The sequence below is a fragment of the Semicossyphus pulcher genome, unplaced genomic scaffold (genome assembly GCF_022749685.1).
Source record: "Semicossyphus pulcher isolate SPU_LCO1_2020_fin unplaced genomic scaffold, fSemPul1.0.p SCAF_13, whole genome shotgun sequence".
Lineage (NCBI taxonomy): Eukaryota > Metazoa > Chordata > Actinopteri > Labriformes > Labridae > Semicossyphus > Semicossyphus pulcher.
The window spans coordinates 20,885,043-20,901,055 of NW_027211637.1; the positions used below are offsets into that span (position 1 = coordinate 20,885,043).

The following is a 16,013-nucleotide window of genomic DNA, read 5'->3' on the forward strand; positions in this document are numbered from 1 at the left end:
ACTGGTACGCAAAGGCTCTTATTCCATTTTTGTTCATTTTCAAACTTTGACATTATTAAAAGCCAGTTTGGAGCCACAAACACAAACTTTTTTTTCATATGCAGTTCTACTCCTGTAGACCTGTAAACAACAAGATGTTTAATGCTTTAATAAGAAGAAACTTCCCCCATGTGTTGCAGCATCACTATAATCTTCTGACATCATCCTCTGTCTTTCCTCCACTTCTCTCCTCCTCCTGTCTTCCCCCTCATAGTTTAGAGACAGCCAAATCCACAGCCCAGGCAGCCACCATGGCAGCCCCAGTCGACCTCAACATGGCCTTCACCCAGCCAGCCTCCCCAGCTGCCTCCCCCGCACCCACCCTGGCCACCGTGGGCGCCCTGACCCCGGCTCATATGCTGGGCACCCCATACGGTGCCATGCCCCTCTCAGGCCTGCTGGGGGTGAAGTCCGTCCCCTTTCTGACTCTGTCCAGCCCGGCCCCCGCCGTGGCCGTCACCGCCGCGCCCTCCCACACCACTCTGGCCGCCTACACCGCCAAAATCTCCACAGCCAACTGCATCAAAAAGCCAGAGAGACAGAAGTTCGCTCCCTACTGACGCAGCCTCGGAGCCTCTGGAGAGGAAGGACAGCTGCAGTGTTCTTCCACAAACGCCTGATGTAGCCATATCCGCCGGCAGAGACGCTCTTGACTTTTATTCTTTGACGCACCAACAGAGAAGAGACCAACGGAGATGTGGGTAAAGCTATTAAAAGTTATTTACGGTTATAGATAATTTGTGAGTTTCCCATGAATTGATGGACTGCTTCATCTTCACCTCATCACTGTTATTGATCACTAAAAAAAAAAAAAAGGCTGGAACCTCACCGGAGATACACATGTTCAAATATCACTGTCACACGTGTATGTCGGGTTAGAGACCAGCTAGTATTTATCCTTCAATAAATTTGTAAATTATACTCAGATGACAAATGCTCTCATGTATGATGCTTTTATACAATGTCTATGTTTGCCTCTGGAAGTTTTTAAGAAAATTTGTAAATGTCTGAGGGGTTGGGGGTTTGTTTTTTTTTAATAATCTGTGCTATGGTACTGTACTTTCCTGTTCAGTGTTACGTTCGTTTTGTTGGATTTTATTTTGAATGTGCAACTTGTTTAATCTTTATTTATTAGTATTGTTTCATTTATTAAAAGTCTTTGTTTCCGGATGTATTCGTGTCCTACTTTTTACCTCTTTTCGTGGCACAAAAACAACGCCAGTCTGCTCAGTTGCTCCACAGGCGGAAGACACAGCATTTGAACCCTATCAAAGTCAAATTAATAAAGCAGCAGCTGCACACCAACACATGTTTGGGAGGAAAGCGAGTACACAAAGAGATTTAGTGCCAGATCCAGGTTATTTTTGTTTTCCTTCCTGATGGCACTCTGTCATTCCACTTGCCAGAATTCATGAGAGAAGCTTTTCACATCATTGTGCTCTTGTGCCCCAAACAATAACAGCAAAATGAGACGGAGCAACCCCAGAAGAGAGGAGCTCTGCCTGCATGCCAGCAATAGCCTGACATACATGCACAAACAGTTACACAATCGCACACCGCTCTGTGCGGAGAGAACATCATTATACTGAATGTACTCACTGTAAGTCCCTTAAGACAAAATACAGTGAGACTTTTAAACACTAGAGTTTGTTAGGAAGAAAGGAAAGGGGGCATAAAAACCAGAGGAGAAAATGAGAGGAGCCACAGTGATGCTGTAAAAATGAAATCCAGTGTCTGCATCAGCATGCACCACAGCATCATCATCCTCCAGAGAGGCAGCGAGGATCCTTTCATCCTAACTCTTCCCTTTTTTCTCTTCTTTTTTTTTTTTTTTTTTTTTCTGTGACTGCATCATGGATCTGCGAGACACTGAGAGTGCACACAGTCCTCATTGTTACCAAAGACACACTCGCTTTCAAACAGACACAGAGCCCACGCCTACAACTTCAGTGTTATTCAGCTGGAGTCCAACGAGCGGCAAGGCTAAAACATGACAAGGAGGGGCCTTGTGAGTCTGATGCTTTTTCATCTTTTCACATGAAAGGAATTTTCTATCTATCCATCCATCTATCTATCTATCTATCTAAAAATGCTACAGAATGAGCTTATCTATCATCTTTCCTCTGTATAAGAGTATCTACAGTCAAGTAGCAAATGTAATTGGATGACTACTTTTATTTTACATTTCACAGATTAGATTCAGATTATTTAACTAACCCACAGGAAGTCTTTCTGGGTCACTTGTGCCACCTGTAGGCCACTCAGCAGTACTTTATCTATGCTATATGCTAATACAACCCCGATAATTATTTAAAAGACGAAGACACGCCAAGTTATTTTTGTCTTCTATGGACGACTGCAGCTTCTCTCTGACTGTGGCTGCATCACCAGATATCAAACACAGACATGTGACGCGTTTGAATATCAAAGTAGACGTTAGTGACAGAGTGAAGCTTGAGATGGTGAGAGCAGGGACCTTAGCTGTCGCTGCTACTCAGAAATTTGTCTCTTTTTTTCCCTTCTGTTAAGGACCCAGGGGTTGTGTGACGTGCTGTTACACTCATACACACACACACACACTTCAAGCACACTCTTGGTGGAATGGCACTTCTCGCATTTACTCAAGTGCTGTATTTAAGTTCAATTACGACGTTCTTGTACGTTCTTAACATGAGTATTTCCATTTTAGTCTCCATATTCACCCTTTCTTTTCAGATGCTGCCTGCATGTTATGCATCAGTAATGCAGTTTCTTTTATTTGCTTTGGTTCAATTCCTCGCATGATAGCTGAAGTCGTCCAAAAACCAGTCTGCAGGTCTTCACCACGTTGTGTTACCTCTGCACAGAAAGAGCATTTGTCATTCTTTGTAATCAATTGAAAATGTTTGGGCATGTTCACACAAATGTCTAATTATTGGATGATCAAAACATAAATGTTTCTTCTCAGTTTTACTCTTCAAAATATGTAAGAATAATTAATCAGGTGAAGCAGGAAGAATAGGACCGACAGGAAGTGGAGTGATTCCCAGCACTATTACTTATGTTATTATAGTATTAAACTCCATTGGTCTGTTTTGTTTCCACAGTAAGTCTTTTAGTACCTACAGGCTTTGTTCTTTACACAGTGTATAAATCTCTTTTCTCTCTGTTCACTGTGTTGTGTGTAATGTTTTTTTCACATTACATGCAAAGCTCTCTTTTGCTTTGCAAAGTGAAATTTGAAACCTTGGACTCTTGGACTCACGAACAGCATTCACTTTGACTCGCAATAACCGTCACTTAGCTTTAGAAATGTAACAGCCAGCAACAGGAAAAATTCAGTATGAGTGAAAACATGAAGGACAAGTCTTGTCTTATTTTAAAACAGGATTCGAACAATACACCTCCAGAGTCTACTTTCATTTTGACAAAACACCTTGACATTTGAACCATCATGGATTTAAAGTGAAATTGTCAAAACACCACCAAGAGTGTTTTGCTTTGAAGGATTTTAGGGACAGTTTTATTCAGTGTTGTTAAAGAGTCCAATTAAGGATATCTGTAAACATCCAGCCCTCACAGAACAACCTTATCAATCTTTATGAGTTATGTTTCTGGCAAATGTAAGACCTGTATTTACTCTCGTTTAGCTCTGGTTTTGGTCTCTATGAACTCGAGTGAAATGTGTGGCTCTTTAGCTGCTACATGCTCCACTATGTTTACTAGCTAGATGCTAACTTTGCCTGTCCATGCTGGGCAGGTATTCTACTGTGTTTTGTTTGCTTAATTTGCTGCCTGTTGAGCCACAAAATACAATAAAATGAGGATGACATTTAAAAATAGCTATGTTAGCATACAGCTAAACAATATGCTAAAGCTAACTGTAAAGCTCCTTAAAGCTAAGGGGAGCTGCAGATTCAGGTGATTGATCTCTGTCATTCTCTCTCCTCTCATTGCTGTACATATACAGTATATCAAGGCCATTTAAAGTAAAGGATTCCAACACTTCCACCACTGGAGCACACTCACACACGCAAACAAAACACTTGACTGCATTTCCTCCACGTTTGCGTCTAACACGTGTATCTTCTTGACGAACAGCGCCCTCTACTGTCCACTCGACACACTGCCACACGAAATCACAGCACAGCAAATGCAAAAGAGGACGAGTTAGAGCTGATAAAAGATTGTCTTTAATGTTTGGCATCGTTAATGAATTCCATACCACAGCAGTTATGGGAGTAGGAAAACCACTTTTACAACCAAACACTGTTTGATCATGCTAACACCATATGTACAGGAAAGCACATTGAAAAGTGTATAAAGTATTTATATGAGAGGACTCAAAGTCAAGAACGGTGGAGACAGCCACAGTCTAATGGATGTTGTCCTTTTTCAAACACTGATTATAGATATTTATCAATTACATTGATCTCTGGAGTACATGTATATACACAAAACAACAATAAACCTTTTTGGGGGCCTCTGCAATAATTCTCAAAAATATTTCACAATACTGCTGTATGTACAATAACAGAATTTACATTGAAAAATTCTATTGTACCTATATTCTGAGTATCACTTCAGTCACCAGTTATCCTCGATGCGGCCAAGCTCACAAGAGAAACTCACATACTGTATTTAATGTCTAACCTCAGGTCCACCTCCATACACAGTACAGCAGCTCATGCAGTACCTGGGCCTCCTGTCTCGCTGCCTTTTCTGAAATATGTTCACACAACTGATGATCTCACATACAAAAATAGATGTTGTCTAGTCAGCTGACAACTTGATGTACAGTAACACAAAGCGTCCACCTGCAAAAGAAAAACAACAACCAGGAAAACAAGTAATTGTTAAAATATTAGCTATATCCTTCCAACCCCACTACATCGATAAACAGCGCTGTTCTTCTGCTCCACAAAAAGTAAACCTCTCTCTCAGCCTCCTGAAACGCCTCATTAGTTTTCACACAACAGAAGGTGATTGAGAAAGAGCCGCAGGCAGAAGAAGAAATTTTAGCGCTACGAACCAAACAACAACCTGAAACCAAAGCGGGACGAAACCATACAAAAACATCACTATAGGTAGATATCTTATTTTTTTCCTTCAGGGAGCGTTTGGTGAGCAGAATGTCAGGATGATGAGCGTCTCACAGTCCGGATGAGAGGTCAAACTGCATTTGAGTGCACTTAAGGCAGGTAGGCGATCCAAACGACGTCTGAGTTGGATTCACTCAGCATCTTTGGGCGGGTGTGGGTCCAGAGAGCGTCGTCATACACAGCGCAATGGCACTGCAGCTGTCCAGGTGCAGCGCTCACTGCTTAATGTGGTCTGACAGCCATGCAGAGAAGGGGAAAAGATGTAGGGAGAAAGACAGAGGGAGCGTGTGGATGTTGGCTAAAAGCGTCCAGCAGGTGGTGGAGGTGTGGAGAGTTCTGTCCCGTCTTCCTGCCACACTGATCATGAATCATGACAGGCGTCTGTCAGTGTCCTCGGTTTCCCTCCGGAGATATCTTTGTCACACAAAAGAGACAAGTAGACACTTCTTCAACATAGACTCAACTTAAAGCACTTGAACAAAAACCAGCATTGCAGCTTGTGCAATACAAATAGAACATCTCATCTGAATACATTCACGTAGGTTTCCGTACTCGCGGTACGGATGGAAAAATCGTCAGTGACTGAAGTTCAAGTCCCTTGAGATGCCGGTCCAAAAGGAGAGTCCAACTTTAGAGACCTGCTATTTCTGACAGCCCGGCAGCAACACGTATTAGAGTGTGCCATTTGATATGATTCACTATTAAGGAGCACTTAACAGTGTTTTGAAAAACATAACGGACATAAGCCTTTGAAAACACTATAATGTATTTTGTATTTATTTATCAAAATAAAATAAGAATTCATATATGAAGCATTTAAAGCAGAGAAGTCACTTCACTGTGAGTAATAACCTTCTGGCGTTGCCTCCTGTTGTGAAAATGACGTGAAAAGCAAAAACTTAAGGGAGTTCAGAGCTTATACTGCACCTGGGATCGTGTGATCACGGCTGTCGTATTTCACAAAACTGTTGTCGTATTATTCTCAAATGAAAAAACATGCTCACAGACGAGTTGTACAAGTGTGTACAATCAATATCAATTCGGAACAAAGTTAATCTGTCTCATTGTTCAGATCGTTTTCTTTTAAATATCTCTAAGAGGCCACACGGAGCAGTCAGGGCAGTTGTGCCTGTAGATCTGTCGAGGTTCGCTCCTTCTTTTCTTGCCTTCATGAGCACCGAGGAGAGTCAACCAAACACACGGCTTCACATAAGACTCCTTCTAAGACTCAGTGCGGATAAAGGCAAGAACAAGAGGAGGAAAAAAAGCTCTAAGTGAAAAGTAGCTGCAGCCTCCTCATCACTGTGTCTCCTCGTGCTCCTCGCTGATGCACTGCTCCCATGGGTGCTTCCCCTGCTCATCCCTGTGGCCGTGAGGGGAGTGGAAGATCCTGCGGGGCAGCGGGATTGGCTGAGGCGGCAGGTCCTCCTCTGGGATGCAGCCCTCTCTCAGGTAGGGTTTGGGCGGCACGGCTGGAGGCTGAGGCCGGCGGTACGGGATGTGATGAGGGCCGTGAGGGGGGGCGTGGTGGTGAGGCGGCGGCCCGTGGGAGTGCGTGTCCATCCCTGGGTGTGCGTGAGCGTGAGGGTGAGGGTGGTTGTGCGGGTGTGGGTGCGAGGTGGGGCTGCGGTAGTGGAAGGGGCGGACGGGGTCCATGGAGTCGATCTCCGGTCCGCCGTAGTGGATGTGCAGGTAGGGGGAGGCCAGGTACTCGTCAGGGGGGGACCACAGGTGGCTGGGAAGAGGCTCCAAGGCGTCGTTCCTGATGGGGCCGGGGTCCGGGTACTGTCCTCCAAAGTTACTCTCACTCAGAGAGGAGACGCCGCTGCTGGCGCTGCCTGACAGGGTGGAGTTACTGCCACCCAGAGCCGACTGAGGGCTGGTGGGGGAGCCGGGGATCGGGTGGAGAGGAGACTGGAGAGAGAAGAAAAAGTGAGCGTCATGGGTGTATAACTTTAACCTGGAGTAAAGAAGAGAGTCTCCTGTGTGGTCACAGTGTCAACTCTACTCATGCTGCCTTCAGAGGCAGTCAGAAATATTGGAAAAACAAGTTGCAAATGAAAGAAGCTAAAGAGTCAACATCCACTTCATCATTCTGACACTGTCCGTATTTCGAGCACAGAGGCACTTGAATAACGCTTTATTATTAAGACTTGACAACTGGAGAGAAAATAAGCACTCTGTCTGCACTCAATCATCAGGCAGCGCTTTAGTGTCCAGTTTAATAAACTGACTGGAGTGAAGACAATGTGTGGGAGTCGACAAATTGAGAAACAAGGAGCCGCTGTGAAGGCAGAGTTACCATGACAAAATACTGAAGATTTCATTTGGAAAATTCATGATGCACTTTTAAAGCTATGATTAAAATTAAAGCCTTGTGTCTACACAAAGAGAAGAGGAGAAGGGTGAGGGAAGGAGGAAGAGGAGGAAGATTATAAGGAGGAGGGATGGATCACACCTGTGCACTGATGAAATGTGGGCAAAATTCAGTCGAGTCAACCAACTAAACATGAGCATTAACACTTGTGTTAAATTCTGTCTTAATGACTGTAGATAAAGTATTTCTCTGATGGCTGTACCTTTCGAAGAGAGCGGACAGGCAAGGCAGGGGGAGGGTCGCTGTTCTGGTGGTGATACGCATCACAGTGCATCAGGAAGTGTCCTGCAAATGAAATTTGTATGAGAAGATAATACATTTATACACCGCCTAAAAGGTCTTCATTAAGAGTCTGAAATAGTCTTGAGAAGCCAGCCTACATCTCGCACGCTCACGTTAAATGGAGCGAAACCTGCGAGCAAACACTTCCTCCCAATTTAGCGATCTATTTGAGCTGCAAGATTTCTGGTCTCTCTCTCTCTCTGCTCTGTCATTGCCACCGCTGCCCTGTACCAGTACTGCGCTCATACTTTCAGCCCCACCAACACCCCAGCAGGTCGGAGCCTGGACGCCAAACACAAGCTATCTGGACAACATCACTGAAAATGGCTCGCTGATGACTTCATGTGAAAATTTAAAATGTATGCTAAGGCTATGCTAAAAGCTATGTAAATCTATCAATCAAAAAGCACAAGTGTAAAGTGAAAGTACCTGGTGGGAAGGACCTGGGTGGGACTGGGGGCATGATGACCCCTCCAGTAGAAGCTGGCATGTAGGACACCTGCTCCCTGTTCTCTCCATCCAGACTCCAGCTGCTGGGAGCGTTAGGAAAGACTGCCGGGGGGGATACATAAACATGTCAATACAAAGTGTGATACACCTCAGATACACAATACTGCACATTTCAACCTGCTTGAGTGTTACCTTTCTCTGGTAGGTTCATGTGAGGATCGGCACACGGCTTACAGGGGCTAACTTGCTGGAGTAAGGCACGCTGCATGTGGTTGTTCTGTAGAAAGCAAAAGAGATAAAAGTTATTAATAATTAATGTTTTTGTTTGTGGTTGTTAATCTATCTTTTCATCTTTTGTTGATGAAATCACGTAGCTGTAGACCTGCCCCACCTGTCCATTCTCAGTCATGTTGTAGTACATGGAGTTGTTGGCTCTCTCACGGTGAGACGGCAACAGTATCATCACTTCTCTGTTGTGTTTAGCTTTATCAGGCAAGGACGGAGAACCTGGACAAAGGAAAATTGAATTTTTCTACCTGCAGCGACTTCAATATACTGTATGTCACAGAGATGACTCATCCTCCTATACAGTGTATACTATATAGCAGCCAGTATATAGTAATCACCAGTTCAGTGTCTGTCTCCATGTCTGGTGTGACTGTCGGCGGCTGTGTTACTTACCTCTGGCACTCGAGGGAGCAGAGTTAATAATCTGGGAAGAGTTGGAGCGGATTGAGCTCAGGCTGGAAGAGGAGGGGCTCGGCTGCAAAACAACAATATATTTTAAAAATATAACCAAAACTTTTTCTAACACTCAATATTTTAAAATAGTAAATATTCAAACCATCTCCACCACATTCATGCCAGCGTGTGCTTCTTTTCAAGCCTCACCTGCATGTGTAATGCCTCCTCGGGGTGCTCCCCCATCAGGCCGTCTGTCATTATGACGAGGTTTCCTGCCTCGCTCGATGTGTGAGAGGACAGGGAGGAGGACGAGTGACGGATGGAACCCTGAAGGTTCAGAGGGCTGCAGGACAGAGACCATGTTGAGGATTGTAAAAGATATCTATCTCTCTCGGAGTTCATAAATGTGTGTGTGTTCATGTTAGTGTCTTTGTGCGATCAGCTAAGTTTGTGGAAGAACAAAAATGTTTACAAATCTGGTGTTTTTTAGAGGTTATACTTGAGTTATTTTGACATTTTGGATATAAAGTGTGAGGCCTTCAGATTAGAGATAGACCGATATGGTTTTTTCAGGGCCGATACCGATACCGATTATTAGTAATCAAGGAGGCCGATAACCGATATTTGAAGCCGATATTCATTTGCAGTAAAAGTGAAAATATTGGCGTCAAAATTTTGAATAAGTCCAACACTTACCTTTGTTTGAATGCCTTTAAGCATATGCATCAGAGCCAAAATAACCCAGTTTTAAATTGATCTCTTTTCGGAAAAAAAGGCCAATGCCGATATGCGTCAAAATGCCGAATATCGGCGCCGATAATCGGTCTATCCCTACTTCAGATTTACATATATATAGATAAATAATAGAGTAGTAAAATATCTCTAGGCAATTATATTATATACAATAAACTATTTTTTTGATCTACAATGGCAGGATGTGGAAACAGCTCCAATTAAGGGCTGAATATTTTCCCCATTTGCCCAAAACAAGTAGTGCTAAGGTGTTTATACCAATGTGTAAGTCCTGTCATAGAATGGCAAACTCTCACCAAATGCATACAGGGACAGGCGTCGACCCAAGGTAACCCTAAACTGACTGACTGACTCTAAACACCCTTGAAAGCTTGCTTCTACTTTTCATCATGTGTTGAGATTAGAGATGCAGTCCAATTCATGCGCAGACAGTTCATGTGTTTGTGTGTGTGTGAGACTGACCTGTGTCTGTGCATGAGGCGCACACTCTCAGGGCTCATGTGGCTGTGGGAGGAGAGGATGCCTCTTGGAGAGTTGACCCCCTGGCAGCCTGCAGGACCGAATCGATCCACGCCGGGCACACCCTGCTGGGACCCAACCATATACTACTCTGAATATTCATACTGCTCACACGTGCATTAAAACACTAAGATATAGACATTCAGCTAAAGCAATAGCACTTTATCCCACGCATGGAAACAGACTCTTTGCAGAAGGAGCTACACGTGGGGAAACTCACATGATGTAAACCTGTCCTCATCATGTGGAACTGATCGACAAGCTTTTTGTGCAGGGGACGCATCTCTGGGTGCACCAGCTTCTCGTGAACGGCGAGACCCACTCCGAGAATGTGCACCTGGTACAGGAAATCAGAGGAAAAAATCACTGTTATCATGTGATTCTGTGAAAGCAGCAGTTCCACAAATGACAGTCTGAGGTGAGTCTGACCTGCTCCTGCATCAGATCTTTCAGATGTGTGATCCTCTCTGTATCCTCAGGGTGACTGCTGATGTAGTCCTTATCAAAGAAGGCCTGATGGAGAAGAAGATGCGTCAAACAATAAGCAGCAATTCAATTATTAAAATTGATAAACACACATTTACGTCTGTGTACCTCCTGATATCTGGCGATGCCTCCGTTCACAGCGGCATCTATGACCCCATTTAGGCACATGCTGAGCGGGTTGATGTTGCCATGATGCTGTCTGTGTTGGTACTGGCTGATCAGCGTCCGCAGCTCCTGCGTCTTATTCTCCACCACATAAATGGCATTCTCCAGAGGACTCACCTCCACCTGGAAATAAATACACACCTTTAACCTCATCCATCTGTTGTTAGACAGCTCGAGATATCTGTCCCTCTGGAGGCAGCATGTGAAAAACACGATGATGGAGACTGAATGTTTGAGCTCCTCACCACTTCTCTCCTCTCCACCTCGGCCCAGCGGGAGATCCCGGGGAGAGGACGGGAGAGGATCAGGGTTGTTCTCTCAATCCAAAGACTCTGCAGAGAGAGAGAGAGAGATCACTATTAACCACATCTTGTATCATCACGAAGGACTACTAGAGAGCTAACTGTATGTAATAACAGCTGTGTGAAGAGAGCTACCTCTACACGGTGTTGTAGTGCGGCATGTAGGTCAGTTCAGTCCTGTTGTGGTTTGGTTCCAAATTTAGGGAACTGTGTCAGAGGAAACTACAGAGCAGTGTCATGTCTGGTCCAAGTCTCTAAAGCCCTTGTTGTAGGTTTTTTATTAGCACTGTTAGCTTTACTTGTAATGTGTGTGAGTAAAGTAACAACAGAAAACAATTAGAGCTGAAAATGTTTAATGAATAAGGAGATCCACAGGAAGTAAATCCTTAGAAGAAGAATAATATGGTAGATCAAAATCCAGATTCATCCAAGTTATTGTTTTCTATCAAACCAAAGAACCAAGAACTTTATTAATCCCGACAGAAATTATAGTGCCAGATAGCTCCAAAAATACAGTACAAATTAGAAGAATGCAAAAAACAACTCACACATAAGTGAAAATATAAAACATAAAGTGTATGGTTTAAACAACAGGTGCCGTACAAGTGTCCCGGTCTAGACAGGAGGAGATGGGAGCTAAGAGATGGATTAGATCAACCCAAGAGGCAGAAAAGCCTCGACTTCATCAAAGTGTTCCTGTCTTTGTGTAGCTGAACATCTCTACCTCACGCAAACACAGCTCTTAAATCAAAATCCAGATTCATCCAAGTTATTGTTTTCTATCAAACCAAAACATGCAGAGGAGATGAACGTATTGAATCAGCTTCATCAACTGTCTGCAAACTTTCTGAATTGGTCAAAAGTGTAATGCCCACATTTATTACACAGCTTTATTGAACACTATTCTGATTCTTTGATGTATAATTTCTAGGGATAGATTTCTCGGCACTGATTTTGACGCATATCGGCATCAGCCTTTTAATTTTTTTTTAAATCTGACGGCCGATAAGAGTTGATATCTTTGCAAATTTTATTTAACTTTGTTTTATTTACTTTATAAAACTTCAGGAAATTATTTATTTATTCATTTAAATCTTCAGTTAACTTTATAAGAGATGCTGCTGACCCTGGGAACTCCCTGCGCTTTTTGTTTGTTTGTTTAATAATCATATGCTTAAAGGCATTTAAACAAAGTTAAGTATTGGAGTTTGTATTATTCAAAATTTTGACACCAATATTTTAACTTTTACAGCAAATGAATATCGGCTCCAAATATCGGTTATCGGCCTCCTTGACTACTAATAATCTGTATTGGTATCGGCCCTGAAAAAACCATATCTGTCTATCTCTAATAATTTCTGTATAGCAGACCCCTGCAGTGGTCTGCTGTTATAGGCTGCCCCTACAGAAACAGTCTATCTGATCACAGACTCTGGAGGACTACGTCCAATCATATGAATCCGCAATGAGAAGTTTAGTGAATTAAATCAACTGATATCAGAATCGTACAACAGAGACTGAATTAATCAGTCAATATGTCAGTCAGTATGACAAGTCTCATACTGGTTGTACTTCTAAGATATGAAAGTCAGCCCGTTAACTTAAGATAAGATAAAATAAGAGAACTTTATTAATCCCGAGAGAAATTATAGTGCCAGATAGCCCCAAAAATACAGTACAAATTAGAGAAATGCAAAAAACAACTCAAATAAAGGTGAAAATATAAAATATAAAGTGTATGGTTTAATGCAAAGAAGACTGTGATAGTGATTGATATAGAATGTTTATTTTTCGGTGTTGTGGCGCCATAGCGACAAGAATTCTGTGAGTGGAGTTCCAGAACCTTTACCACTGTGACTCATCAAAGACCATCTGAGAACCTTTAATCTCTGCCCATAAGACAAGACAGGCTGGTCATTTGTGCTTGGAGGATCAAGTCTTTAGGAGTACTCTTCAGTCTATTAGCTCAACTGTTTTGAAATTGTTTGAAATTGTTTTTGTAGTGCATTGCTACTTGGATAAGCAAAATAATTCGCCATGGAGTTTATTGAAGGAAGCAAAGGCATCTACAGACCCATCAGGGTCTTATTCCAAACACCCATTTATGAACGCGCTCTGCAGATCTGCTGGCACATCCAGTCCTACAAGACCAAGATCGCGATAGCGACTGAATTTTTAAGGCTTCAGCAGGAGAACGAGCTCCCATCAGCGGTGACAGTTGAAGATATCACTGACCTGCTGGTGGAGGAGAGCAAAAAGACACTGAGAGTGCAGCTCTGGGAGTTTGAAATGGAGGATTTTGATGTTGATGTCCTGCCTCTTCTTAAGCTGGTGTGGGAGGTGAACACCAGCATGCAGAAGAGAGATGTTGCGTTTGAAGCCACACGACTGCTTGACTCACCAGAGGCCATGCCTCCCTCGTTTAAACACCCAAAGATCATCAACCAGGCTCAGGAATATGCCAGGATCCTGGTGAAGCAGCAGCAGGAGGCCCACAGCTTCAAGCTGTTAAGTCCACAAGAGGTGGTGATGGATGTGATTCCGAAAGTCCTGCAGGGCATCTGGGTGCCTCGGTTAACCACCTTCTTCAGCATGCCCTCCCAGAAGCTCAGTGTAATGGCTGTTGGCGTGACTCAAGCAGTTCTGGATGGAGTCTCCTCTGCTCTGTCGACCACGCTCCATAAGGTCAGCTTCTCCCGCACCATGAGAGATGACATGGTCGCTTCTATACTGGGGAAGGTCAGGCAGATTTTCTCTCCAGACACGCTGAGGATGAAGCTGAGGCAATTTGAGCCAGAGCTGCTAAACATCATCACTGATATTGCAGTGGGGCAAATCTGTGAGCTGTTTGAGCCTCAGACCGAATCAAACATGGATGCTGGTGCTCCATCAACTACTGTAACCCTGCCAGCTGAAGCTACTGCCATTGCTTCAGTCCTGGAGGGTGAGGTTAGGAATGAGGAGCCCAGTGAAGAACCTGCTCCTCAGACCCTGGTTCCATTTCCATCACCTGCTGTAACCCTGCCAGCTGAAGCTACTGCCGTTGCTTCAGCCCTGGAGGGTGAGGTTAGGCATGAGGAGCCCAGCGCAGAACCTGCTCCTCAGACCCTGGATCCAGCTCCATCACCTGCTGTAACCCTGCCAGCTGAAGCTACTGCCGTTGCTTCAGTCCTGGAGGGTGAGGTTAGGCATGAGGAGCCCAGCGCAGAACCTGCTCCTCAGACCCTGGATCCAGCTCCATCACCTGCTGTAACCCTGCCAGCTGAAGCTACTGCCTTTGCTTCAGTCCTGGAGGGTGAGGTTAGACATGAGGAGCCCAGCGCAGAACCTGCTCCTCAGACCCTGGTTCCAGCTCCATCACCTGCTGTAACCCTGCCAGCTGAAGCTACTCTCATTGCTTCAGTCCTGGAGGGTGAGGTTGGGCATGAGGAGCCCAGCGCAGAACCTGCTCCTCAGACCCTGGTTCCAGCTCAATCATCTGCTGTAACCCTGCCAGCTGAAGCTACTCTCATTGCTTCAGTCCTGGAGGGTGAGGTTGGGCATGAGGAGCCCAGTGAAGAACCTGCTCTTCAGACGGTCCACGATGCAGCGAAGAATGAACCATTAACACAGCAGGGTAAAGTCACCAAGGGACGAATCCAAAGATTCTTCCGGTGGTTTCGAAAAGCCTTTTGCTGCTGTTTCCTGCCCGAGGATGAAGACTGAGAATTCTTCAGTCTAATTACTACTTTCATTATCAATAAATTGATTGTTAGTATTACTCTGTTTCATTTGTTCGATATGTGGAATGAAACCTGAACCAAAGACATTTCCCTTCCAGGGTATACAAAGTGTTTTAGGTTTTTTGGCCTCCATAAAGGTAAAAAGTCACAGGACTGTTAGAGAGGTAAGACGAATCTTTGAAAACGAAACATGTTAACGTATTTAGACAGCATGAAAATAACGTTATATTGACAGAACATATAACAAACAATGATTGCCCTGTAGCCCTTTGAGGCGCAAAGAAGTGGTTTGTATGCATCCAGAAAATTCTATATTTGTTTGATTATTCTGCATTGACATAATTACTTAAAAGTGTGCTGCCTTTTACTGCCTACTTATGAGCAAGTGTCTTTTTTAGAAGAATTTAAACTTTAATCAATCAAAGTAATGGGTTATTGATGGATTAATAGCCTTTAATAGTATACTAAAGCCTGGCATTACATAAGCTGCAATGTTTGTTCAGTGTGCTGGTGATGTCCTTTCTTTTACTGCAGTGCTCTGTTTCTGCTTTATGTCGTCATAAATCTGGAAACTTTTCCTCTTCCCACATTACATCATTTTGCAGTGATTATGACTAATGCACCTGCAGTTAAGGCAGGGACTACTGTGAGTTACAATTACAAAGGGTGTTAGAGAACAAGTCATATTTCACTGAATATCAAATAGTTTCAACAAAACACAGAGCCGCTTGATACCCAAGAGGATCTAATATGCTTAAAAAATCATGTCTGTATATGTGATTGTATTGCAATTGAAAATTACTGCATTGGATTATTTTGCACTGTGTCTGCGTCACACGGCTGTTTAGCTCACACACTTTATTGTGACATGGCTAAAAAACTGACCCAAGAGATACATTCGATTTAGTTTGGACGACAATACATGCATCAACAACCATTCATTAAAAGCCTCTGATGGGGTTCTATGTGACCTTGAAATCTTCTGCCAAAGCTGAAACTGTTTTGTTTATTTCACCTGAGAGATTCAGGTTTATGTTTATGTTTTTGCTTTCAATCTTCTCCCTTGTGTTTATTTGGGTGGGGCTCACAAGGAAAAAGGTACTTCCCTTGTAAATTAAGCAACATTTATACTATATTTTGATCAAAGTTGGTG

General features: G+C 43.5%; 2 protein-coding genes across 3 annotated transcripts in view; one reads left to right on the top strand and one right to left on the bottom strand.

The window, feature by feature from the left end:
• The window catches only part of LOC138589624 (poly(rC)-binding protein 4-like), a 46,806-nt gene extending 45,597 nt beyond the window's left edge, over positions 1 to 1,209 (top strand). For both annotated transcript variants that reach the window (XM_069660008.1, XM_069660009.1), the window contains exon 15: positions 254 to 1,209. In XM_069660008.1, the coding sequence (XP_069516109.1) occupies positions 254 to 599 (346 nt within the window). In that variant the 3' untranslated portion in view covers positions 600 to 1,209. The remainder of the gene's footprint in view (positions 1 to 253) is intronic.
• Positions 1,210 to 4,195: 2,986 nt separating this feature from the next.
• dock3 (dedicator of cytokinesis 3) overlaps positions 4,196 to 16,013 on the bottom strand; it is a 56,068-nt gene continuing 44,250 nt past the window's right edge. The window contains exons 43-54 of the mRNA XM_069659589.1: positions 11,082 to 11,168; positions 10,780 to 10,959; positions 10,615 to 10,698; positions 10,406 to 10,522; positions 10,129 to 10,253; positions 9,121 to 9,256; positions 8,911 to 8,992; positions 8,621 to 8,736; positions 8,422 to 8,506; positions 8,209 to 8,331; positions 7,700 to 7,782; positions 4,196 to 7,034 (exon numbers count right to left, since the gene is read on the bottom strand). Coding sequence (XP_069515690.1) covers positions 6,420 to 7,034; positions 7,700 to 7,782; positions 8,209 to 8,331; positions 8,422 to 8,506; positions 8,621 to 8,736; positions 8,911 to 8,992; positions 9,121 to 9,256; positions 10,129 to 10,253; positions 10,406 to 10,522; positions 10,615 to 10,698; positions 10,780 to 10,959; positions 11,082 to 11,168 — 1,833 coding nt within the window. The 3' untranslated portion in view covers positions 4,196 to 6,419. The remainder of the gene's footprint in view (positions 7,035 to 7,699; positions 7,783 to 8,208; positions 8,332 to 8,421; positions 8,507 to 8,620; positions 8,737 to 8,910; positions 8,993 to 9,120; positions 9,257 to 10,128; positions 10,254 to 10,405; positions 10,523 to 10,614; positions 10,699 to 10,779; positions 10,960 to 11,081; positions 11,169 to 16,013) is intronic.